This window comes from Aptenodytes patagonicus, chromosome 19 (assembly GCF_965638725.1).
Source record: "Aptenodytes patagonicus chromosome 19, bAptPat1.pri.cur, whole genome shotgun sequence".
Classification (NCBI taxonomy): Eukaryota; Metazoa; Chordata; class Aves; order Sphenisciformes; family Spheniscidae; genus Aptenodytes; species Aptenodytes patagonicus.
The window spans coordinates 392,112-418,089 of record NC_134967.1 but is presented as its reverse complement, the minus strand read 5'-3'; the positions used below and the strand labels follow the sequence as shown (position 1 = coordinate 418,089).

Sequence of the window (25,978 nt, the reverse complement as noted above, 5' to 3'; positions counted from 1 at the left end):
CTTGGGAGGTGGGATGAGGGGTGAGGGGTGGATGAGCCGTGGGCCCTGGCAAGTCCTACAGCTTGGGTCCAGCCCTTGCAGTAAACACAAGGTGCTGCCAAACCAGAGGTAGAGAGAGGGAAGGTGTTACTGGGGACTAATCTTATGTGGTTACTGTGGTTTATCTCCCTATCCAAAACCAGTCCCTCCCTGCTGGTCTGCTTATCTGAGCTGGGCTTTGTTACTCTGGGCTTCCCTCCTTGCTCTGACTCAATTTTTTTCCTGCACTAACTTTTTGTTTTTCTTCATCACAGGGTTTTATGAGCCTTTTGTTTGTGGAGACAGGCAGCACAGGGGATGAGAAGAGACTTCTGAGCCGCCATGGATGGGTTACAGCTGCGGGTAAGGCTCACCTCATGCAAATCACAACCTTCCACCATCCTTCAGAGTCCCCAGCAGCTAAGGGGAAAGAAAATACCAGCTCCATCTATGTCTAGTGAGCCTGTTAGCTGGGAATGACTCCATTGTCTATCACTGTGAGGGAACTCCAGGAGGCTGTTCAGGATTAAGCCCAGAGAGTGCCTGAGCTCCTGGCTTAAGCTCCCCCACCTCCCCCTCCTGCGAACAGCCCAGCCTGCCCCCTCCCAAGCCCTCCCAGGGATGGCGGCTGGAGGCATGCAGGGGCTGTCCATCTCATGAGTTAATCGCCTCCTGTTCAGTTGTCAGGAGGAGATGAAGCTGCTATAAATAGATTGCGAAGCCCTCATGGTTTCAGCTGCGATTCACACACATGGCAGAGAAGCATTAGGAAGAATTAACATTCAATCACTCAGGCACTCTCCTGAGAACAAATGCCATTCTGTCCCTGTCACTTAATCTCCTTGCCCAGGGGAGGTCAGCAGCACTTTCTAGAGGGTCTGAATGGGTCAAATGGAAAGGGAAACCCGGAGCAGGACTGTCGGGGAGCTAAAAACAGCCACTTCAGCTGGAGTGACTGAGCAGCAGCTGCCCATGATAAGCAGCTGCATTTAGGAGCATGGCAAGGCACTCTGCTCCTGCCTTACTGCGGCTGAGATCAGATGTTGTGGTTTTGTTATGGTACGCACATGCTGAGACGCCTGACAACAGATTCCAGGACTGAGACGGCTTCTGGTGGTGGTATGTGCAGGGGACTGGGGCTCTTTCTTGCTCTCCCTAACTGGTGTTAAGATGTGCCTCTGACTGAGCATCTCACAGGGTCTGTGGCAGTCTGCCTAGATGAGCCTGGTGGGGCAGGGCAGTGTACCTGGGTGGTCTATGTGAAATCCCCATTTCTTCCCCGCTACATCCTAATTTTTCAAAGCTCAGGGGAAAAAACATAGCATACAGCTAACCTACCCATGGGAAACTGTGTGCACTTGTTCCTGCATGTGTTTGCATTCATTTGCATGTGTCTAAGTGCTTGGTAGCCTCCCTCCCCCTGCCTTGCTGTGTTTATGCTGTTAGCAGTGATGGTCATTGAACAATGTCCGTGAGATGGAGAAACCAGCTGAAAGGGAGGTGAGACCAGACAGGTCCTGGAGTGGGAAGTGTGAGGAGTCTGTTTGTAGGTATCTATCCATCTGTTTGTCTGACAGTCTCCCAGATACAGGGAAAGAGTGGTATTTTTCCTGAAAGGTAGCTTAGAGGGTAGAGCATCTCCTCAGGGTGATGAATATTCCTCACACTTTTGCATATTTGGTGCCCCATCAATAAAAGAGAGACCCATGTCTCAAGTTTCATAGCATTGCCAAAGTTTCATTGCATTGCTACTAGATTATGGGTCAGAGAACGAAAGAGACATTCAGGGCACTCATCATCCACAAGAGGTAAAGAGGAGTTTGGACTAAAGGATGAGAGTTCAATGTTGGTGTCTTAGGGAGTCTGGAGTTCATGAGATGAGGCATATATCAGCAAATCTTTGCCTTTCACCCTGCTCTTAGGGACCCAGGAATCAGGGTTCTCAGTGAAGCAAGGATAGAGGCAGAAAAATCACCAGAGGAACTGCAGGTTGGTGGGGGAGTCACCTTATTATGATGGGACTGAATCCAAGAAAGTCACCCCATGACTACTCCAGGGCAAAGAGGGCCCTATCCTACTACTTGCTGCAGGAAAACAGCATCTCATTGCAGCTCTAGGCAACATCCTTCAGCATAATCTGAAGCCTGCCAGCATGGGGGTGATTAAAGAGATCTCGGTACGCAGGCTTCTCCTTGTGTGGATATGATCTCCTGCCTAGTAAGGTGCTGTACGAGGTTGGTATATCTAAACCAAGCTGGTTTTGGTGTTCAAAATGGCATTCCCCTATTTAGGAACACATCACTTAGTCTGATATCTGGAATATGGACTGTATGTGTGCTGTGGCAGGCTCAGGGTCTGTATGGTCTGTATGGTCTTAAGCCATCCTTGAAGTCTTAATTATGGTATGGAAGAACCTGAAGTAAGCTGCCTTCAGAAATGTATGTGGGAATGCCTGAACAGGCTAAAGGGCTTCAGAAATAATTGTGATGTATTTCTGTTATTGTACAGAAAGTGGAACTACAACCTAGAGTTTCAGCAGGGGCTAGATTCCCCAGCTGGATCCTTACAGAGCCACAAAGCCACGTACAAGTCTGGAAGTGGCTCTGCAGATTCCCTTGTTGTGAGGACAAGGCTCAGTTTACTTGCAGAAGCTTTTGCATGAACTATCCTGTATCTCAAAAAGGAAAAAAAGGGCCATGTGGAAATCTAAAGGGAGTATTTTAGTCTGTCTATCCTACAAGTGAGTCCAGACAACCTGAAACAGCTTTGGAATGTGGACCATATTGGATGCAAATGGCAGGCCATATGTTTTACAACATTAATTGCCAAACTTTCAAAAGCACCCTATTGACCTCCTACAGTCAGTGAAAGAGCACAGCTCATGCTTAGGCACCTAATCATTTGTCATCTGTTCCTTGTTTTTCTTCAACATTTATATGGTAGTATCACCAACCTGGATGGTCTCCAGTGTTGTGAGCGCTGCACAAACCCAAAATATTAGCCAGTTTTCCAAAACATGGCATCTGTAAATGCCAAGCTTACAGATGGTACATGGTAAAATGGGAATTACAGGCACGAGATAGAAGGGTAAGGGCAGTACATGGTGAAAAATTCCGTCATTCATCTTTAAAAGCTGGATCTGCTCAGAATATCTGGCTGGTGGCTGCCATGAACAGATGCTGGACTCTGGAAAAAAGGGGTTGGAAAGATATCCAGGAATAAGTCATGATGGTTGAGAAGGGAGGAAATGAGAGCTGTAACAGAATCCTGCCAGCCTGGGCTGATGAGGTTCACCTGCAGGGAGGGGAAAAGGCAAAAGGAGTGGATGGTTTTCTTCTACAAGAACCAATAAGGCCAACAAAGTAAGGAGAGTAACATCTTGCAGACTTCATTGGAAGACAAGAAGTCATCTCTGGTTCCACTTATTTCAATGTGGTCTGGTATGCCCAGCTCTGGTGCCGCAATAGTACTGGAATTAGTCCATGTCCCTGCAGTAGCTTTATTCTCCAATGTAGTATGCCTTTTCCACCATGCATGAGAGGCAGTTTTTCTCTTTCTGAGATCATATTTTTTCTGCTTACAGCAGGCATCCAGCAGCCGGAGCCTCCTCAAGCTCACTGTTATGGAGGTGAAGTGGATTCACGTGTTGGTCATCTTCTTCTTCCTGTTGTCTGTTGCAATGACGGGCTGCTTTCTGTGGCAGTACAGCCTCCCCAAGGTGGAGCCCAGTGAGTAGTCATTTTTGAGATGGGCCATTGTTTGGCACGGTTGGACTCGATGATCTTAAAGATCTTTTCCAACCTAAATGACTCTATGATTCTATGAAATCTGTGAGACAAATAAATGCCTTTCTCCCCATGTGGACATTTTTCCCCAAAGAGCATTTCCCCAAAACAGCACACAAATTTACCTCCTCCTACCTGGTGCAAGAACACAGAGGAGATGAACATTGGGTTGATGGAATACCATGTAACTCTGCTGGTGTCCAGAGAAGCTCCATTACTTCTGGTGGTAACCTAGGTTATTTGATATACCAAGGAGACATTGTATTTTACATTCTCTGTATTTTTCTTTAGCATCCTGTTGTAAAAGTCACTCCAGTTTAGAACGGATTTTGTTTTACACCTTACCATGTGCTTCAGCTTATGGGTTTGCTTCCTTTTCTGTTCCCCTAATCTTAGACCTTTGAACCAGATGAAGCCCCTGCTTCACACCAGAATTCCCTTATGTTGATTATAGAAAACTTAACAGATAGACTCAAGGCACTATATGTGCAAGGATGAAATACATACATTGTAACTGATCAGAGTTTTAAGTAGCCCAAAGGTGGCATAAAATCCATGGTGAAGGTGCCAGAGGTACTTCATAGACCAATGTCTGAAAAGATTTCAGACTCTACATTTCTGTCACAGACCATCAGAGGCTTCCTGTAGGCTCTTGTGTATCCATCCCCATTCATCTCAAAGTTTTCATAGCACCATTTCTCTTCTCATCTGTATTTCTAATACTTCATGCTCAGCTGGTAAGTGAAAAGATACATCAGCATTTTGTTTACAGCTTACAGAGCAGAGGAGCTGTGTTTACGAACACCTTGGGATCAAATGGGAAAATAGTGCCTCCAAGTAAGAGAGTTCCCGTCTCTCACTGAGTTTAAAGATCTTTGATTGCCACAAAAATTTAAGATATGTCTCTGGCATATGCAGGATACAGCTAATTCAGAAGACAGCTGAATAGGTATGCAGCCTATCAACTGTTGTTATAGTGTTAGATTTCTGGTGGCACTCACAATTCACTTCTACATTCATTTTCTGACGTTACATACCATGACGTTACATCCATGACATGGATGGGACAACTCCGTCCTCCTGAACCTGAACTCAGGCTTTCCCCTAGACGTGGGCAGGGCACTTTCATGGGGTCTAAACCCACTGTCAGGTACCCTACAGAGTCTTCTGTAGTCCCAGTTCCTTACTTTTTCAGGTTGTAGAGTCAGTTGAAGCCTATTGCAGCCCCTGTCCATCCCGTGTGCTATACTGTGTTGGAATAAGCAATAACAGAGCACAGTGCCCTCTTCAAGTCCTGTTTTATGAGAGAGAAACAATTCAAGATTGTCTCTTTGTCTATGCAGAAGTGTCCTTCAGCTTTGGACAACACAAGCAAGAAAGCTAGTGCTGACTGCTGGATGAGGTTAAAGCTTGTTACTGTGTCTATTCAAGTCACATATGCTACCTTTGAGATGTTTTCCAGGCCCATCTGTGATGGAAGTGAGATCAGAAGCTGTACAGATGTGCCCCCGCTATCCTGAACCAGTACCGCTGGACCACCCAATCCCCATTCTGAAGGATGCGTTGGAGAAGGTCTGTGAGGAGAAGGGAACAGAGGGAGACAGAGCTCATGACTGCTTTTCTGAAGGTGTAAAGGAGATAATATGTATTTTGCCCTTGAGCATCTCTGGGGAAGGAGGTGGGAAATCAAGGAGGTGGAGAACATGTGAATCTAGAAATAGGTATATAAACCTCCTTCACTGAACATACAGAACAGGTCAACAAGCAGTTATCTTATCCAAAGGGTAAGCTATGATGAAGAAACATTATTACTTGTCCATCAGAAGGTCTGGTGAGCAAACATCAGCACAAGATGATGGCTCTTGGCATCTTGTCTACTATTAGGCAGCTCTCATGTCCTGGGAAGTAGGTGACTCATGTAACTAGTTCCTATTCATCATTGACTGCCGATTCCTTATTTTATTGCTTTGCTGGCTGTCCTCATGCCACCATTTAAAAATTAAAAAGCTACTTGTAGGTAACTTCAAGGAAGGGAATGGAGGGGGAGGGGAAGAGGAAGGGGACCTGCATCTGAATGAAAGAGAGACCTGCTTTTCCTCAGTATGATATACTGTCACTGAAATTTTAGCACTGTCTGAAATTCTGGTGGGCTCTATTTGCAATGAGGAAATACATTGCCTTGACTGTATGGACCATAAGGACACCATGCTCCGACAGTACACTCCTGATTTTGTAGACCCCTATCATATAATATACCCTCTCATTTGTCTCTTTCTCATGAGTAGCTTAATTAGTCATAATAGAAGCTGTCCCACAGCTCTTATCATTCTTCTACCCTTCTTTGAATCTTTTCCAGCTCTAGCATACTCTTGTGGAGGTGCAGGATATCAGTATTGTATACAGTATTCGAGGTGGAAGTGGATCAGGGATTTATACAGTGATAAAATGGTGTTTTCTGTTTTATTTTATTTTACTTCTCTAATAATCCCTCATATTTGATTTACCTTTTTTTCTGCTATAGGGCACTAGGCAAATGTTTACATAGGAGCATCCCTCATAGCCCCAAGGTCTTGTTCCTGAGTGCTAATGACCAGCTCATTGCCCATCTGTGTGTATGCGTTGTGAATTTAGGGTTGTTTTCCTGCACGCACACTGCTTTATCTACACTGAATTTCAATTGCTATCACTTCACATTCACTTTTATGAAGTCTCTGTCGCTGTCTCTGGGTTTACTGTAGAGACGTAGTTTATAATTCAATTAGGATTAGTCAGAGGGGTGGGGGAATGTGCAGAACATTGAGTGTCCATCAGAGTCATCTGACCTCCCTTCTTTGTGCTCCTCAGAAATGAAGTATCCAAGCACTTCTTTGAAGTAGGCTGGTGAAACTATTCCTGTTTTGCAGATGGAATAAGGCACAGAGAACCTGAACACTAGATGTATAGGAACACATAGGTATTGGAAGGGGGCTTAGGCACCAGCACCTCAAAAGTGTATCTTCAGATGCCCTTAGGTTCTGCCTAAGTCTGTGGACATTCGAACCCACGCTAAAGATCTAGCACTACCTGAGACAAACTACCATCGTGTGCCAGGCCAGGGACCCTGGAACTGGGACTCTGGACAGTACCAGATGTGATTATGATGCATACAGGGGAGGACTTTTTCCTAGCCCACGGCAGCTTGAAAACCTTGAAAAAGAGAGTGACACTCACTCATGCATGAGGCTTAAGGAAACATTTCTCTTCTAAGGGTAAATAATTCTGCTTATCAGAAAGGCCTACATTTTCCTCAGAAGAGTCTTGCTAGTGTCCAGATCTAAACACTGAGTATTGGATTCAATGACACTCAAGTCTAGAAGAGCATCATGTATTTCTGTCAACTTTCTGCAGGTCCAGGCAGGTCTCCATGCCAGTCTCTCTCTGAGAAAACTCTAAGGAGGACCATGCTTGCTGATATGAGACCAGTCTGTTCTTTGGAGGTGCTGACGTACCTAATCATACTAGATGGGCCAGTGGCACATGGGGAGGGAAGGGCAAAGAACCACTACAGAAGGACTTGGCACAGGTTGGATGTTTCCACTGCTGGCTGGCAGTGCACCTCACCAGTCCATCCAGTGAAGAGGTCCTGAGGACATGACTCGGCTTGGCCTTTCTTGTCTCAGATGCTGGGCTTGGAAGGCCGTTTCTTATGTCTTAACCTTTCTGTGCAAAAGATAACTTATGCATGATGATGACATAGCTTTGAAAAAGTCATAAAAGAGCAAGACCAATGCATTCTGCTTGCAGAAGGTGGGTGGAGCACAGCTGGCTGATTAGGTTCTCCCTGGCACAACAGGGAGAAAAGAGCAACCACAACCCTCTAGTTGCCTGGTGCTGTTTCTCGGATTGCAGTTTAATGAGGAGTACAAGCTCTAGTATGTTTCATGGCATGAAAAGTGTCACGGGATGCTTGAAAATTATGGATCTTTTTCTCATACATCTTTGAACCTAAAATACTAGTGCAAAGAACAGATGTGCACAGTACAATTTAAAAAGGAAGAAATTAGAATTATTAGGTTTTAGCATTTGTTTTTAATCATGTAAGCATCATAGGTATTACAAGGATGAGCACCACATTCTTCTACACGATGCACATGTAGACTGAAAGAAAGATACTGGGTAGTTCAGCATAAGCAATTCAAAGGAACAGTATGGTTAAAATACTTTCTTTTGCCAAAACACATTTGAAAAAATCACTCTCAGGTGCTTGGAAGTAAGGAGGGCTGATGGTCTGGGTCTTTCTACTGCCTGTTACAGACTAGATGCATTATAAGACTCTTCATTTGGAAATTCATAACTACCCATCATTCTCCAGGTAGATATGATGCTGCGCCAAAAGATTCATAGCTCTGGTCTCCCTGCCATGTCTGCCATTGTTATCTACAATGACACCGTGCTCTGGACAGGCAACTTCGGGAAGAAGAATGGTTCCGACCCCTCCTCAGTGGTGCCCAATGAGTACACTATTTACAGGTGAGACAGATGTACCACAGGCACGAGAACTAGAAAAAGAGCAGATACACATACGGAGATCTGATATCTGGGAATAGAGCCACTGTCACAAACTGCATCTTCTACTGGCTCGGGTCCACTGCAGAAACCTCTTCTGGGTTACACTGAAACTTTGTGAGACAATGCTTCAGCTAGTCCCTAAATTACCATATGCTTGCAGCTTACCGAGTTGTTTACTTTAGATTTTGTTTTTAATTTTTAATTTGATCTGACAATATTTTAAATTGGAATAGCAGTGACCATCCTGAAGAACCTGAAAACATACTACTCCTTACATAAGAATGTCTCCATGCTTTGAGGAGGCCTAGGGCACAAATCTGAAGACTGAGAGCTAGCACAGATCTCGTGAACAACGAGGAGACAGTGCCATAGGATAAAAAAAAAAGTTCAGCCTAGCAAAAAATGGGGTTTGGGAAGAGTATCTACTGAACACATAAAGTAGACCTGTATGCTTATTCATTCTCGCAGTGAAGTCAAAGCCATACTGGCCATAATTTTTTAGACGAAGATAGAATCAAGCTCTTAGTGTGTGTTAAACAACAAAAACAAATATAAAGGAAGTGTTTACTTCTTTTAAAGATCTATTTTCAGTGATTTATAACTGTGCTATATATGAAATATATGGGCTGCACTCTGACTATCAAATGTTATGCTTAGAATAAACAATTTTGGAAAGTTTCAGCAGCTGTGATTACCTGGGGTTTCCCCCTCTGTATCATGGCAAAATCCCTATATGGATGACCTCTTGCTATTTCTTCCAGAATCATAGAATGGTTTGGGTTGGAAGGGACCTTAAAGGTCATCTCGTTCCAACCCCCCTGCCATTGGCAGGGAAAGGAGAACCCGTCCCTGGGTGGGCTCGAACCACCAACCTTTTGGTTAACAGCCAAACGCGCTAACCAATTGCGCCACAGAGACTCCTCCAAAAAAAAATCTATCACCAGTCTGCATTGTTTATGGTCAGAACTATGACGGTATCCGATTGTCTTCAAACGTCTGACTTTTGTTCTTGATTAATGAAAACATTCTTGGCAAATGCTTTCACTCTAGGCCATCTTGCGCCTATCCAAGAATTTCACCTCTAGCAGCACAACACGAATGCCCCCGGCCGTCCCTCTTAATCATGTCCCCATTTCCAAAAACCAACAAAATAGAACCAGAGTCCTATTCCAGAAGACCTTTTGTAAATTTGACTCTCTTCTGAAGCCACCCAAATATCAACTCTGAATATGAAATGTAAAACTTTATGGTATTTTAACCTTAAAATTCCAATAAACTACTTGCAACACGTTATGGTATTTACTAAGCAATAATTTACAAAATATGTCATCTTATGATTACTAAGTGAACAGAAAAAGTTCTGTAGCCCACTGCACTATTGGGGAGATGCTGCTGAAGGTTATGTTGCAGTCCATAAAGGCCAGAGTTAAGGATATTAATTCAAGCTTCTTACCTGTATTTTAGCCATTCCCTTCTGAATTTGCAAAGATGTTGCATGTAAAGCTACAGACAGTGGGTCAGTTGCGTGATCTCATGTACTGACCATCTTTCCTCTTGATTCATGGGTTTCTTAATGCTTAATTTCTATAAACGTTTGTTCCTTAACAGAATTGCCAGTGTCTCCAAGATCTTTCCCACCATTATGTTGTACAAGATGTGGGAGGAAGGAAAAGTCATGTCTCTTGATGACCCATTGGAACGTTACGCCCAGAACTTTGTTATTAAGAACCCTCTGGGAAGGCTCAAGGAATCAGAACAGAGATACACAGCAGATGGGCTGATTTTTTTGGAAAAAGGTTCAATGCCACTTAAGCCATCACCTGTTACCTTGCGCAGAATGGCCAGCCAGCTATCAGGTGAGACAACACTGCTACCTGCTTGCCCTCTGCCCACCACTGTGCCACTTGAAAAAGACCACAGACAGAACAGACCATATGCCAAGGATAAAAACGGTTGCTGCTGAGGCCATTTCCCAGTATGGACCCTGCACCTTTGCACTTCCCAGAGGTCTGGCTGGACCCTTGGAAGCAAGTTGTCAGCAGCTTCATGAAGTACTAAAAGGAACACTTGTCCAGACCACCTGCTAGGAAAGGGGCCAAGCTGCACTGTGGGTTGGGGAACTGTTTTTCCCACGCAAGGTGAATATATATTTCTTTCAACACAGTAGCGTGACCTGAAATCAGGCTCCAATTGCATAACAGTTTTTTGTACTCCAGCCCAGGGTGCTCTCATTTTTCTGAGATGTAGAGTTGAGGGTCGAAGCGGCACCAAACCTCTTTGCTTTGAACAGATAGACCTTGATCGCTAAGCTAAATTTAGCTGTCAGTGTGGTTCCTGGTCTGGGATTCCTGAGCTATTAATAGCTTTGTACTTGCTGGCAGAGACTATTAATCTGCTGCTACCTTCATAATTGTGTAACTCTTACATTAAGGCAAAAGGAGCTCACAGGACTCAGGATAAATTTAACCTTTCTCAGAAATAAAGCTGCTAATACTTGACTCAGAGATTCCAGAACGTAATGGCCAAAGAGACTGTGCTGATATGTCATGTGGCACTTTGATTAAACTCTGTAGCACGTGCATTATTCCAGATTGGAATAAATGTCCTAAAATTAGGACCTAAGATCAAAATAGCATGTAGGCAAATTGCAGTACCTCAGGACAGGGTACAGCATCACCTGAAGCAAGCCAATATCAAAATAAGGGTTCCCCAAAAAGGAATGGTGTAACTGAAATCTGGAAACAAACAGACAAACAACCCAAAGTGGCCAGTGGCAGAAAGAAAGGTGTGTGCACAACCCTGCCCATCCCTTCTCCCTGCAGACAAGTCTTGCTCTAGCCAGCCTGATGATGTCCTCAGGGGCATCAGCTCTGCCTGGTCCCCTCTGACTCTCAGGTGTACCTGAAGCTGGTCTGGCTGCTCCTTCCAGGAGTAGTGTGTGCTGCAACTGCAGCTTCCAGCCCTGCTGCAGTTCCCTGTCACCTAGCGAGGTGTGAGATATGCCCTAGAAATACTTGTAGGAAGCATATGTCAGAAGTGTACCTGGTCATAGCATAATTGCTTGTAGTGTGCAGCCATTCTATCGCTTCCATCACTGGATTTGTGCGCCTGCTTAGCTCCTTTTACGTTCCTATGTCTTTTTTTTTTAGAATGTGGCCCAAATTTCCCAGACCACACCAGCAGGGCACACCATCCAGCTTGGACCCTGACAATTTAGTAGAAGGAGGAGCACAGTTTCAAAATCCTGACTGAAAATCAAATGAATGTTGAGGTCACATGTTACATTTCCTGTCTTTCAAAAACCAGAAAGGAATAGGTTCTGCTTAGCTTCAAGATCAAAGCCACTGCATGACATATTGTGAAGTGTTTTTCATCTAAATTCTTCCAGTGGAAACTGGTCTGTAATATATCCTCATTATCTGGGCTTTTCTACATTGCATATTACAAAAGTAACTCCAAAGATTTTTCTGCTCAACACTTGATGGGTACATTGCTAGAGGGAAGTTCCAGCTTGTTAAGACTGTGATTTTCAAATATATATGAATGACAGTATGAGATGCTATTGTAAATTATTAACAACATGCTTGTCACATCAATTAGCAGCCCATGAGGTATAAATCAATGACTGTGGATTTTCTGTTATGCTCACACATTCTCTGGCGTATTATTCCTAGTGAACCTCAGGAGAGACACCGCATGGTGCTGGTGAGCTCTCCCAGTGGTGCAACATTTTCTTTGCTGCCATTGTGGCAAGTAGGAAATGAAGGAGCCCATTGTCTACTGGAAGAAGCTCAGTGCATCTCTTATCTGGTCATTAAGCTGCACAAATAACCACAGACCAGAAGCAGAAAAAGTGTTCTTGTTCCAGTTCAAACTCCAAGGTCAGGCCAATTGAGAAAAACATGTGTTGCTGCTACAAAAGAATAGGGCCTCATTCAGCTTTGCCATGATTAAGCACGTGCTCACTGAGCAGACGATTGCAAGTCATTTTTCTGTCATGTACTCTTCCTGATTTTCTCCTAACCTCTAAATCAAAGTCAGCTGTAAACCGCAGTGAGAATTTCATTCCAGATGTAATCCAAGTTCTGGACTTGGTGAGCCGTAGATCCTGTGCAAAGGAGCTGCAGTATTTTAAAAAGTCCTGGCCAAAAGTTTTTAGGGAATCCATGTTCAGTGTTGTGGAATTAAAAGTGAAAAGAACTTCTAGAAGTTTTTCTACATTCAGAAACCCTGAATAAATGTTGCTAAAGCTGAAAAAAACAGTAAAAGTACTTTAGGCCAAGCCTGGAATGGTTCAGAGAAGTTCAAGCCCTCTGTAGCAAGACATAAAGAACAAAAACTTGTTTAAACGGGCTGTTGCACACCTTGGTAGTCAAGGGAATAGAGTCACATGGAAATACGGCCAGGGATTTCCCCAACACCCAATATGCCCTTCTCTTCCACAATACACTTGGGGATACAGGGTTTTTTTAATCATTCACCAAGGTATTTTTACTGAAATGTAGCAACCCAGAGTTGGTGCTGGGGTAGGACTTAATTACCCAGATTCAGTGGTCCATGATTTGCATACTGTGTCCTGCAGTGCAGTATGAACAGGTCCTTGCAGCGTATTTGCTACGTGTATAAAGCACATGTGTGCATCATTGTTTCCATCTTGCCATTGAACCTTGCCTTCTTCTTACTCTTCACCAGACTCAAAGTTTCCTGGACCATAATTTGTCTCAGACTGTTAACTTCTCTTTTCCATGGCACAGGTCTGCCCAGGAGGCTGCGATCTACCAGCCTGCTGTGGAAGGGCAATACACAAGATGCTCTAGCTCTCCTGAAAGATGATGTCTTGGTTGCTGATCCAGGAACCAGGTCAGATATATTCACTTACGAGCTTTTGGTCTGGGTTTGTGTTCTCCACTGGTATTAGCCCCACCTGCAGCCTCCATGGCCAATGGATAAAAGACAGCCATTCCTAAAGAGAGCTTCAGCCATCTACACACACACCTGTCTTAGGCTGGAAAGAGTGACTGTTGGAGGTGCCAGGGTTTTTTTAATGTGTATAGAGCCTGAGTGAGAGGCCTAGATGAGGCAAATTAAACTGCTATAGTTAGGTCCAATGAGCCTTAAATTGTGAAAGATGCAGATTTTCAAAAGTGGAAAGGCATGTTAATGTAATTGATTTAAATCATAGATTTCACTTAAAATCATGCTATGTCTGTAGTGATTTGCATATCTCTAAATTATCTGTAAGTGCTATTAATGTTTGTTACAACTTATATAGCCTGTTAAAGTCTATTACCTGAGTTGCAAACACTCAAAAATATGAACAGGATCCAGCGGACAGCAGGTGAGGGAAAGGATTCAGACTAACTGGGAAAAACTTTCTAAGTCTGCAAAATTTTTAGGGACTAGAATTACATTCTGAAATAATTTGCCTAGCGTGGCTGAGGATTCACCATGGCTTGAAGTCTGCAAGCTTAGAAAACTCAATGGCTCGGTCATGGCAACCTTGTATTAGTTCTGTCCCATGTCATGCAGGAGGTTACAATAGATGTTCCTTAAAGGATTTTAAGACTTTAATACCATCATCTTCTTTGGTATTTATATTATGCTCACCATTAAGATACATAAGGGCATCCACTCATAGCCTCTCAACCCCTTATTACTTGACACGTTGATAGTTTTAACTCTGTCTCCCTGTTCCTGGATATACCTCACAGCTAACAGATCATTCTTCCTAAACGAAATTGCAATTCACTGATACAGAAATTTTAACATATTTTTCTGGGTATGTTGAAATCCAGCTCCATTTCAGATATAAATTTTTAGATCCAGAATGTATTTATTCTTGCTGTAGAAATATATATGCTCATCATGCTTTTATTCAGCTAGAAGGGCTGCAAGTGGTTGAAGTCGTACCAAATTTGTGATCTAAATAGGCCTTACTGAGATGTGTGGCTTCACACAATTAAAAAAAACAAAACAAAACCCAGACAAGGTTGAAAACATCATAAATTTTGAAAATGTGTTTGAAAAAAAGTTGCCCATTCATGTCTTCATGTCATTAAACTTCATTCAAGTATAAAGACTTAAATCATGTTATGGATATTAAAGACTGAAGCGCTCAGGTGTCTTTAATGAGTCAACATTGCTGGATGCTGCTTTGTAGATTTTTAAGTGCTTTTTAAGTGCTTTTACCATCTTAAGGTAACTTAGGTGCTTAAGTGTTTATATCATGTTAAATCTTACCTGGGATTTTGAGACCTTTAAGGTAAGAACCTGTAACTCTCAGCTCTGCTCTTAAAAAGAATGGATATATTCTTTGGTGGACAATTATAAACAATAAGTCAGGATATGCAAATACATAGGTTTTTGCATAAAGTTTTGGGTTTTTCAGTTTTCCATCTCCATCTCTTTTTCTGTACATAGTAGTTAAATAGCTCTGCTGATGTTCCCATAAGAAATTTCTCTTTCTTGACTTAACAACAAATCAAGGCAACAACATTCAGTTTTCCTCTGTCCCTCCTTCATCTCTCCTCTCTCTTTAGCATGTCATCTGATAAAATGAGAATTTTTCCCCAGAGAAGAGAGACCTAGGCACTGTTTTTGCATAGTCATACCCACACTGTATCAGTGAGGTAAGGCTGATCCAGATATATTCCTCTTCCTTTTCAGATGCCACTACAGCAATTTGGCTTTCTCACTGATGGCACATGTGCTAGCCGACCATGCAGCTGAGGGGCAATACCAGCGCTGGATCTCGGAGAACATCCTGGACCGCTTGGGCATGGAGGACACTGGCTTCGACATCACACCACCGATCCGCTCCCAGATGGCTGTGGGTTTCTACGGCAGCCGGCGGCCGGCCCCTCTCTATGACCTCGGCTGGTACAGGCCTTCTGGCCAGATGTATTCCACAGCTGCTGACCTTGCCAAGTTGGCAATGGTCTTCTTAGGCACCTACCACCGTCGCCTCCTAGAGCCTGACACAGTGAAGACGATGCTGACCCCTCTGTTTAAGTGCTCCACTGAATACTTTGCTAACAAGACCGGCACACCCTGGGAGATTAATGAGCAAATGGGATATGATGTCATTAGGAAGGACGGAGACCTTGACGGTTATTCAGCTACCTTCTCTCTTATCCCCAAGCTCCGCCTGAGCTTCATTGTGCTGACGGCAGGGCCCAGGCCTCAGGGTGGAGATATTGTAACTCAGACATATGAGTATCTTATTCCTGCCATGGAGACGGCGTTCAGAGGGGCAGAGAAAAGCTTGATTCCTCCTCCAAGTCCAGGCCCTTATGTTGGCTACTATACCTATTCCAACCTGACTTTCTATGAGATCAAAGCTGGACCTGGTGGGGTGCTGGTCATGCAGCAGTTTGGGCCTCATGTGGAAGAGCTGATTCCTGAAAAGTACCGGACAATCAAGCTCCACCACCTGGAAGATCGCGTTTTCCAAGTTGTTTTTGACAAGGAGTTCCCATGTGTTCTGCACCTGGGCTCTGCCTCCATCTCACTGGAGACCCAAAATGGGCAGCTCTTTAACTTTTATCCATTTGATCGCAAGGGTTTGTCTCCTGGCTTTGATGCACCAGGGCTGAACACGTACAATGTGGTGCGTGTACTTCGTAAACCTGTATTCTATAGCTAAATGTCCCCTCTACTTGTCTGACCACTTCTGGGAGGTGGCTCCAAATATGTGTCTTACCAGACTCTCCTGTCTGTGTGGCTTTATGGATACCATTTAAAGCAAAAGGTGGCGGCAAATGACCCTTTGCCCAACAAATATGTTACGTCCCATTTCTAAAATGACTTTAATTGCTTGCAATCCCTGGCAGTGCACAACAGTCCAGCTAGCAACTGGGGATGCCTGCAGAAAAAAGAGATGGGAATGTGCTGGATGGATGGTGTTTGGATGCCATAAAAAAAAAAGCCGAACACTTAAGTCTCCACACTTACATTGTCATGTGTATGTGATGGTGATTGACTGGTATCATCAAAGGGCTGAGAATTTTCTGTGCATCTCAGAAAATATCTCTTCTTCAGTCCAAGGGTTTTTCCAGGGCTCTTCAGGAGCCCATCTACCATGAACAAGATTCCTCACCTGGGTTTGCCAAAAGCATTATGTGCTAGAAAATGGCACCAGCCTGATTACCAGGCCCTGCTCGTGATACCTGGGAAGTGAGGGTCCATTTCTTTCCTGGGTCACAAGGAAATGTGAAAAGAGCAGACAGCAATGTGGTTATGTCTTGGCTCCACAGATTTCTGCAAGAGCAGTGGTTACACAACGGAGGTTGTAGTACTTAAGTACAGAAGCTGAAGCTTACTCCTGTGAGCAGGGCCATATGAACATATACTGGTACATTCCAGCTGGACTCAGGTTTGTGACTATCTCAGTATATAAGCAAGTGTGTGAGTGTGGCATTTAAGCACAGGAATGCGTGGGAATCGTTATGTGTGTTTTGGGCAGGGTGTCTGTATGGATACTTACCCATTGTGTTTATGCAGGTATGAGGGAGGATGCTAAGGGAAAGTGCATTAGCCTGGGGAGCGCTACATTTAGGACAGGCGCACCTGCAAGCAATCTGCAAAGCCACAGGTGCATTTTCTTCTCCCTTCTTGTGCCCACTCAATGCCAAGACAGGCAGGACAGATGATATGTCATTAATGGCCAACACCATACCACTGCGATGGGAACAGTGATGCAAGACAGGGCAAGTACCACTGACTGAGGAGTCTTGGCTCCTGCAATGCCCCTTCAAGTTTAGGAGAGTATTGTGATTGCAGCCCTAACTGGAGCCTGAAATAAAAGCAAGCAGAGGGTCAGGGCAAGATAACTCTTACCTTAAAATGAATAACCTAGCTGCAGAGCATGGCAATGGCTGTACAGCATGGAAATCCTGAAGGAAGTGCAAAAGGGTAGGCATACTAGCAAAATCAAAGACCCTTCAAAGTGCATGTTCTCCCATACCATAACTGGTATGAGGTTGGACCCTCTTGCAGAGTGACCTCCTTCCACTGCTTGTCCACACAGAGTCTGGACATGTCTCCGAGAAGATGAGAAAATAAATCTTCCTGCCTCCCTTCTCTCTTGTTGTCTCTCACTGTGCACACTCTGTGTGCAGTTCTTCAGCTTCAGTTTTGAGTAGAGAGACCATCGCTGAAGGCCTAGAAATCTGTGATTCGCAAACTCGGTTCCCTGCCTTTTTTCAGACAATTTCAGTTCCCTGATAAACATATGAAATAATGTAAACCTTGCCTTACAGGCAGTCATGGTTGCTGCTGTATTGGTTTCCTCTGGACTTTGTAGGTGATTACATTTCATACCTTGTACAACCTCGTATGTTCAAGTATTTAATCTGGGCTATAGCAACAGCAATAAACTCTATGCAAATTCTTGCTGCTGTCATGTGTGATCATGCCCAGAGGTATGTGTGCAGGCAGGTATGTTGCACTGCGGTTGATTCCCTGTAGAGGTGCCTACACTCTGTCACGGCATGCCTGACACAACGGTGCTTTCCGGGTTTTATGCTCACAAGATGTAATGTCTGATTGCAAGATACTTGAGTGGTCTAACCCTGGTCTTTTTGAGTGAGGGTAAGTGCCGGTTTGGTGCTGTTCTTGCTTTGGAACAAAAAAAGTGATTGTTTACCCATCAGCTACCTTTAAAAGCTTCCAAGAAAAATTAAGATTTATATCCCATGTCAATCACTGGTCAGGACGAAACAACACACTGGACTGTCTCCATCTGTCTGATGGAGAGGTTAAGATGTTTTACTTTTAAATCAGTAATGTAAACACTAACGAATCTTTCCTTTTCTAGTGAGTCAGCCTTAAACCTGTACACTGACACGTTTTGGTGCTCTTGTTCATTCCCATAACAGCAAAGTACAGCTCTTTGCTATTCATAGCATGAACCCACACCTGCAGTAAAGCTTATCTCACCAAACCTTGGGTTACACTGGGAAGGTGAACGAGAGCTTCCTACACTGCCCCTTTGTGTGGGCAGGACAGTGCCCTTACCTGGTATGGAGAGGAGAAAGGAGACCTTGGGACACCTGTACAGAGGATTTGGGAGAGGCTGTGTGTGGCAGGCAGGATAAGGTGCAGTTTTGGAGGACCCCAGTCATCCATGGAGAGCAGAGAGAGTCACAATGCTGAGTCAATGCTACAAACACAAATGTCCAATTTCTTTCTGTCACTTCGTGCCTAACAGTATCCTAAGATACCAGCTTTAACAGTTCTTTGTAAACTTTCCATTTTAATACAGAATCTAAGATACCATTCTGAGTAATTTTTTAAGCTTTGTGTATGCTTGTTGCTGAATTAAAAAATATCCCAATGTTATTTCATCCATGTCAGAGACTGGCTCCAACAATAGGTACAACAAATATGTAAAAATCTACCCAGCTGCTCACTTTTCACAGAACTGTGTGTTTTAAAAGGTGACTAGATGTGTCTGCAGCAGCCTATAGAAACAGTGTTCTTAAAAATGTTTTTATAATTACACATCAGGGAACCAAACAAATAGAATATGCTTCATTAGCATTCCCAGCATCAAAAAGAGACAGGAACAAAACTTACTCATTGGTTCAGGAGACCAAATTCTGCTCTAAGGAGCACTGCTGAAACCATGTAATATTGTAATAGTGTCCCTGAAAACTGTATTTAGTCTACAAGTTAAAAGGCTCTGGGCCACTAAGAATGAGATTAATCTGGCAAAAATATAAACAGCTACATCTGAGCTATCCCTTTAAACTCCTTTCTACTCAGTGAGATTTAATGACTCTAGTCAGTAGAGTGGATTAATCTCATCTTAAAGCACATATTTAGAATAAGTTGATGCATCACACTCTGAATCCCCAGCATCCAGCTGGTTGAGATGGACCCATCCCTTGATCACAAGAAACTTTTCAGTTAGAAGTGAAACACTTTCTTAATCTGCTTGCCAGGTAAGGGCAAGTTCTCAACTTGTTGCATCAACATTGCCCTAAAGACCTGAAGTTCATTGATTAGCAGACCCAAAGCAGAACATGGTGATGTTTGTTGTGGTCCCATGCTAACATAACATTAGTTAAGACAATTTCTTCCCTTTTAGAAGAACTGCACCTTCAGGAATATTAGCTCAAGTGAGGATGATATCAAGCTTCAAGCTTCAACCTACATTTTGAAAACAACAATTTATCCCTACATGCTTCATTTCTTCATACTTATACTTCTCCTCAACCAGAGCAATGTGGCCCAGTTGTTTACTGGACAGCAGCTTTGAGGAGCTGTTTCGATGATGGGAGTAAGATGATGTGTCTTTCTGCATGCAACCACCACCAGAGCAGGACTCAGAAAACAAGGATTAAGTCAGGCTAGCAAGGACTGGGCCTTGGTGTCACAGTCTGAAAGTTTATTAAACACTAACTCCAGGGTCCCTGTTTTCCTCCTCAGAAATGTATTGATGTTCATGTCACAAAGGCATGTGTTAAGCCCCTGTGATGTGAAGCACAAGCTTTTTGACTTTTCAGTTCCACAAGAGCTTGTAGGAGTTATTTAAAAAAGAAATGTCAGCATCCACCCTTTAAGAGAGAGAAGAGATTAAGAGAGCTGCTCGGTCAAAGCAGTCACGGTCTCCTTTTCACCCATGAAGTGAATACCAACAAATGTTTAAGTACTTCTCAGTTAGCAGGGAAGCTTCAATATATATTGCTATTAGGTGTGATTCTCACTCTAGATAAGATCATGTATGCTTCAAAATGCAAAGGCTAGAAGCCTGTTTGCAAGTTTAATCCTTTCTTGTCCATTCACTTCTGCCTTTGTGAAGAGTCTGACATCTTGTAACTTGGTTTACAGAGCTGCAGATCAGCAGTCGCGAAGAAAATAGATGCCAGAAAATCTCCAACACTGTCTCCAGAGAAGTGAGATGATCTCCATTCACATTTAATAGGCATTTGTGCAGCCCAGCCAAACATGAGCTGTTGGCTTGATGTGCTTGACTAACCTGATCTCCTTCTATGACAAGGTGACCCGCTTAGTGGATGAGGGAAAGGCTGTGGATGTTGTCTACCTAGATATTAGTAAAGCCTTTGACACCATTTCCCATAGCATTCTCCTGCAGAAACTGGCTGCTCGTGGCTTAGACAGGTGTACTCTTCGCTGGGTAGAAAACTGGCTGGATGACCAGGCCCAGAGAGTTGTGATGAATGGAGTTAAATCTGGTTGGCAGCCAGTCACAAGTGGTGCTCCCCAGGGCTCCGTATTGGGGCCAGTTCTGTTTAATATCTTTCTCAAGGATCTGGATGAGGGGATCGAGTGCACCCTCAGTCAGTTTGCAGACGACACCAAGTTGGGCGGGAGTGTTGATCTGCTCGAGGGTAGGAAGGCTCTGCAGAGGGACCTGGACAGGCTGGATTGATGGGCCGAGGCCAACTGTATGAGGTTCAACAAGGCCACGTGCCGGGTCCTGCACTTCGGCCACAACAACCCCAGGCAGCGCTACAGGCTTGGGGAAGAGTGGCTGGGAAGCTGCCTGTCGGAAAAGGACCTGGGGGTGCTGGTCGACAGCCGGCTGAACATGAGCCGGCAGTGTGCCCGGGCGGCCAAGAAGGCCAATGGCATCCTGGCCTGTATCAGAAATAGTGTGGCCAGTAGGAGTAGGGAAGTGATTGTGCCCCTGTACTCGGCACTGGTGAGGCCGCACCTCGAATACTGTGTTCAGTTTTGGGCCCCTCACTCCAAGAAGGACGTCGAGGTGCTGGAGCGTGTCCAGAGAAGGGCAGCGAGGCTGGTGAGGGGTCTGGAGAACAAGTCTTATGAGGAGCGGCTGAGGGAACTGGGGTTGTTTAGCCTGGAGAAAAGGAGGCTCAGGGGAGACCTCATCGCTCTCTACAACTACCTGAAAGGAGGTTGTAGCGAGGTGGGTGTCAGTCTCTTGTCCCAAGTAACAAGTGATAGAACAAGAGGAAATGGCCTCAGTTGTGTCAGGGAAGGTTTAGATTGGATGTGAGGAAAAATTTCTTCACTGAAAGGGTTGTCAAGCATTGGAACAGGCTGCCCAGGGAAGTGGTTGAGTTACTGTCCCTGGAGGCATTTAAAAGACGTGTAGATGTGATGGTTACAGACATGGTTTAGTGGTGGACTTGGCAGGGCTAGGTTAACAGTTGGACTTGATGATCTTAAAGGTCTTTTCCAACTTAAAGGGTTCTATGATTCTATTATTCTATGACAACGGCTCTCTGTAGGGCTCATCCTTGCAGACATAACAGTAGTATATGACTGGCAAAGACAACCCTTGCTTTAATTCACCAGGTAAAATCCTGTGTTTGCATGAAAGAGCTCCTAGTTTCAGGCCTGTCTTACTTTTAGGCTCCTCATCTTGTGACTGTGGAGGACACACTCTGTGGGCAGTTTCCAATATCAATAAGAGACATAGCTAGTATCCAAAGTCCAGTGTTACAACATGAACACTGCGTTCAAGTGAAAAGCCTCTTGCAGTGGTGTCCTGGCCTTGCAGTGAATCCCAGGGGAAGGGGAGACTGCACACCCAGCTCAGCAGCAGACCAGATCTTGGCAGTAGCTATGGAAATGAGAGAAGAGGCTGTAGATGATCAGACTGATGTCAGAACTCAAGTAGAAGAAGATCCTTAGCAGAATGTGGACACCCTGGAAGACGACGTGCACCAGGTCTGCCCAGTGGACACCAGAGCTCCACAGCAGCCGCTCTGCCTGTAACACCATCCTGCATGTCATGAACACCACTACCATGGCACATGCAGACAAGAGGAATCAAGAAATGAGAGCGAGACACAGTGTTAAACAGAAACAGAGCTCAGAAGCAGAGAGGACTGGCTGAGAAACACTGTTAACAGTGTCCCTCTGGAATCCCAGGGACCCTGGGCAAAAAGCTGCATGCTGTTAGGTGAGGGATTGCTCTTGTGGGACATGCTGAAGTGCAGCTCAAACCATCTGATGCTATTTAAGCCGTCATTTGGCTTGGTTTTCGTATTGTGGAATATAATGACTGAAAAGTGTAACAAATTGGTCACAAAAGACTATCACCCAGCAGGGACTGGAAAGCCTGGAGGGGGAGGGAGCAAAACAAAGGACTCCACATCCCCCAGAAAGAAAGAAGAAATCTGCTAGCCTGATGCTAACATCAGGTCTCAATATAGGAAAAAAGGAAAATAGGTATCAGGGTCTTCAGGTTTGAAGTAAAAGGGAAAAATGATCGAGGAGACCAAGAAAAGCTCTGCTTTTTGCAGATGGACTTTACCATCTGTCACCACTGTCTGAATGAGGCAGAGCTGAGCCCTTGTCGTCTGAAAGCAGTGAAGAGCTGCCTAGACTCAGGCTCAGTAGAATTTGTCCTGGTTTGGGTGTCCTCAGGGAACTGAGGGAAAGTGTTTCAGATCAGTATGAGCCTGACAGTCAATGCTTCTAGGTAATATGAACCAGGCATTTCCATATTATTCTCTTAACAGGCTATAACTGATGCCTATTTTCATAAATTGGGGCATTGTTATTCATAACTTTTGCAGTAGGCAGGATTCCCAGGTTTATATTCTGTGACCCATGGGGGGCAGTCAAGCCCCATAGTGGGCAGCCTATTTTATGTTTTTCAGTTGTTCAGCATGAGACAGAGAGTTTTCGGTATTTGAAGTGTGCAGTTTGCTTTCTCCTGGTAATCACTGCCAGACAGAGGAATGGCTTACAGCTCCCAGACTGTGTGTCTGCCCAAGCACATTAATTGTTTAGGTAGTTATAATGATGATCCCCAATATTTCAAAAGTGAAAGCTAGCATAGGTAGCAGTTTTGAGGACAAAGGAGATAAAAAATGGGTATGGGTTGAATATGGCGGTTGAGGTAGCCCTTGGTTAAAATCTCAGAATTAGGATATTGTTATTAAAAAACAGCTACCATTTTGTCCAATTACCAGATGGTCTTTAGATGCCAGAAATTATTAGACAAGCCTCAGGATACAGAGCATATGTAGAGTGCTGCAGAATGCAGACAAAATGCTTGTAGAGGCACAAAAGCATTGGGCAGATAGTTGCACTGGAGAAAGGACTGCAGGCATGTGGCCTCTCACTGGGTTATCAGTGACCTGGGGATGAAACAGCTGGACTGAGATTGATTAGATATGGTTCTAGAAGGGGCTATAGTAAAAGCTGATCACACCAGGCCCTGGTAGCTCCATAGTCGTTCTCCTCTCTTAAAATGCAAACAAGATAGAGAAAACCAGAAAACATTTTGCAATAGTAAGTCAAAATTCAAATTAAGAAAGGGCATGATAACAGTGAGAGATACCAAATATTTTGAAAAGCTGTTTACATTTGCTTTTTAAATATCTTACTTAAAGGTGCTGTCACTGTGAAATGCAAGATCTCAACATACCCAAGAGATCATGCAGGTTCATGCATCTTCTCTTGACTGCTTGCACAACACTTTGTTGATCTTTTTTACCTTCCGCTGTTCCTGTGGGTACCTCCATTGAGCTCGCTATTTTCATATCTTCCTCTGCTTCTGTTTGGCTTCCTCAAAGACAGCTGTCCCTTGGTGAGATGGCAGTCAATTATCAGGCAGAGCACTGTGATAATGATCATGGGGACAAAGAAGTCAATGGCAGTGATTTGAATAAGTAGTCTATAGATCTATGTAGTTTTCAGCACAATGCATATGACAGATTCCTGTATCTTCCCTAGAGAAGGAAGACAGATAATAAATACCTTGGAGGGGGGCGGGGGGGAGATGGGGAGGGCACAGATTAGATGTAATATTCAAAGTGCACTAATAGGCCAGCTGGCGTGGACACTGATCATAACGTATTTGGTTTATCCTTAACACTGGATCAGGTTGGTAATGGGTTTGTCCTGAAAACCACCAAGGACAAAGATTCCCTACTGGTCTGGTACCTGAACCCCAATTGCACCACCTTTTTTAGATGAAACTTTTCCTGATGTCCAACCTGAACTTCCTTATACAATGTGGCTGTGGCTTCTTACATATTGTGTACTTCTACCAAAAAGGAATTGAATCTGTCCTCTTTGTAAATTCCCTTAAAAAGTTTGTTGGCTGCTATTAGACACCACCACCCCTTCCTCTCAGCCGGACAGAACAGGCCTCATAGGTCATGTGTCACTGACCATCATCTTGATCACCCTCAGCTAGACCCTTTCCAGTCTCTCTACATCCTTTTTGAAATGGGGTCCTCACATCTTGATGTCAGTAAGTGGAGGTCCAGTAGAATAGCCTGGGGTATCAGCTGCTCAGAGAGGATGATTTGACCAGTCTTATAATAAGTGTGTGGAAAGATGCCTCCATCTTAAACTTTGTAACCAACTCTAATTGGCAAAACTGAGTTCATGGAGGAAAGGAGAAAAATTACTAAGTGAAGCACTTCTTCTCAGGTAGTTTTATTATCTGACACTTCTTAGGAGGAAGAGATTCATGATTACCACAGTTCCCCTAAACAGAGAAAAAAAAATCAGTCATCAGAAAAATGTGTATTTTGTTTTGTTTGAGGATTACAGTAAGAAAAAACAAAGGATCAGACCCTAAAAGGGCTGGAGGTACTGCGATGTTCACAGTAGCAAAGCTGAAATGCTGTGTCATGTCCTGAAGCCCATGCCCAAATTATGCATCCTCCAGTTGAAGCCAGGAGAGGTTCTAAAACTCTCGTTCTCAGCCCGGACAACTCTCTATCAGCACCTCTCTGTAACTTCGTTTCTGCACTGAGGTGCCAATGGCACAGTTTTCCTTTGAAACAAGGTGTCTTTTTCTCATTACAGCAATGAGTCCAAAGAGCTTGAATGCACTTCTCTCAGATCAGTTCCCCGTTCACAAAGAGTGACATTTTTGCCTGTCCTGGTCAATGCTGGACCCCTGGTAGCCAGGTGAATAGATCACTACCAGCCACAAGCTGAAGAATCATCAGTACAGAAAAAGACTAGAAAGTCCCTGGCTCAGGCAGTTCAGTTTTTTACCCAGTGACCACCTAACATGTCCCAGCTGGGAATAAACAGCTTACTCAACTTCCCAGCTATCTGTCTGCTCATTGCCCTCAACTTTCTGTCAGATTTCTCACTCCTTTTCAGACTCAGTATAGTTGCTTTAGCTTCTCTTCACGACTACCATCTCTGCACATAGAGACACTTTTTTCCCCATTCTGTTTTGCAGCTATGTCTCATTTATCCCCAGCACTCACTTCTCAAGCTTGTGTGTCTTCTGGTTACTCCAGTACGCAGAGTAGTCACCTTCCAATCCCTTTCTTCTCAGAGCCTAAAGTGGAGCATATCCCCCAAGCTTATATTATCCACACATCATCCTGGAAAGCACTTTTTTCTCAACTTGCTGTACTCTGGCACACCCAGTCCATCCCCTCATGGCTAACAAGCAGACATAATTTTAATGGTAAAGGTAGAATTATTGCATAGACAGTGCTGGCATTGCCAGGCTGAAATACAGTAATACTACAGTCTCTAGCATTAGCCATGTTGAAAAATGATTAAAAAAAAAAAAAGAATAGATGGCTCTTTCATGCCCAAATACACCCAAGGACATCTCAGAACAGGAAAAAAAAAAAAAAAAAAAATCACTTTCCTAACTGGACAGGAGGATTCAAGGCCCTTTGGCAGACATATAAACA

At 44.0% G+C, this 25,978-nt stretch overlaps 1 protein-coding gene and 1 non-coding gene across 2 annotated transcripts; one reads left to right on the top strand and one right to left on the bottom strand.

Annotated features, from left to right (window-relative positions):
* The first annotated feature begins 336 nt into the window (after positions 1-336).
* On the top strand, positions 337-15,996 carry LACTBL1 (lactamase beta like 1). Its single transcript, XM_076356100.1, is given in 7 exon segments — positions 337-381; positions 3,602-3,746; positions 5,266-5,375; positions 8,155-8,312; positions 9,960-10,207; positions 13,106-13,211; positions 15,018-15,996. Coding segments are annotated over 7 exon segments (1,791 nt in total).
* On the bottom strand, positions 9,196-9,269 carry TRNAN-GUU (transfer RNA asparagine (anticodon GUU)). The gene has a single exon. It is a non-coding gene; the product is annotated as a tRNA-Asn (tRNA).
* Positions 15,997-25,978: the final 9,982 nt, after the last annotated feature.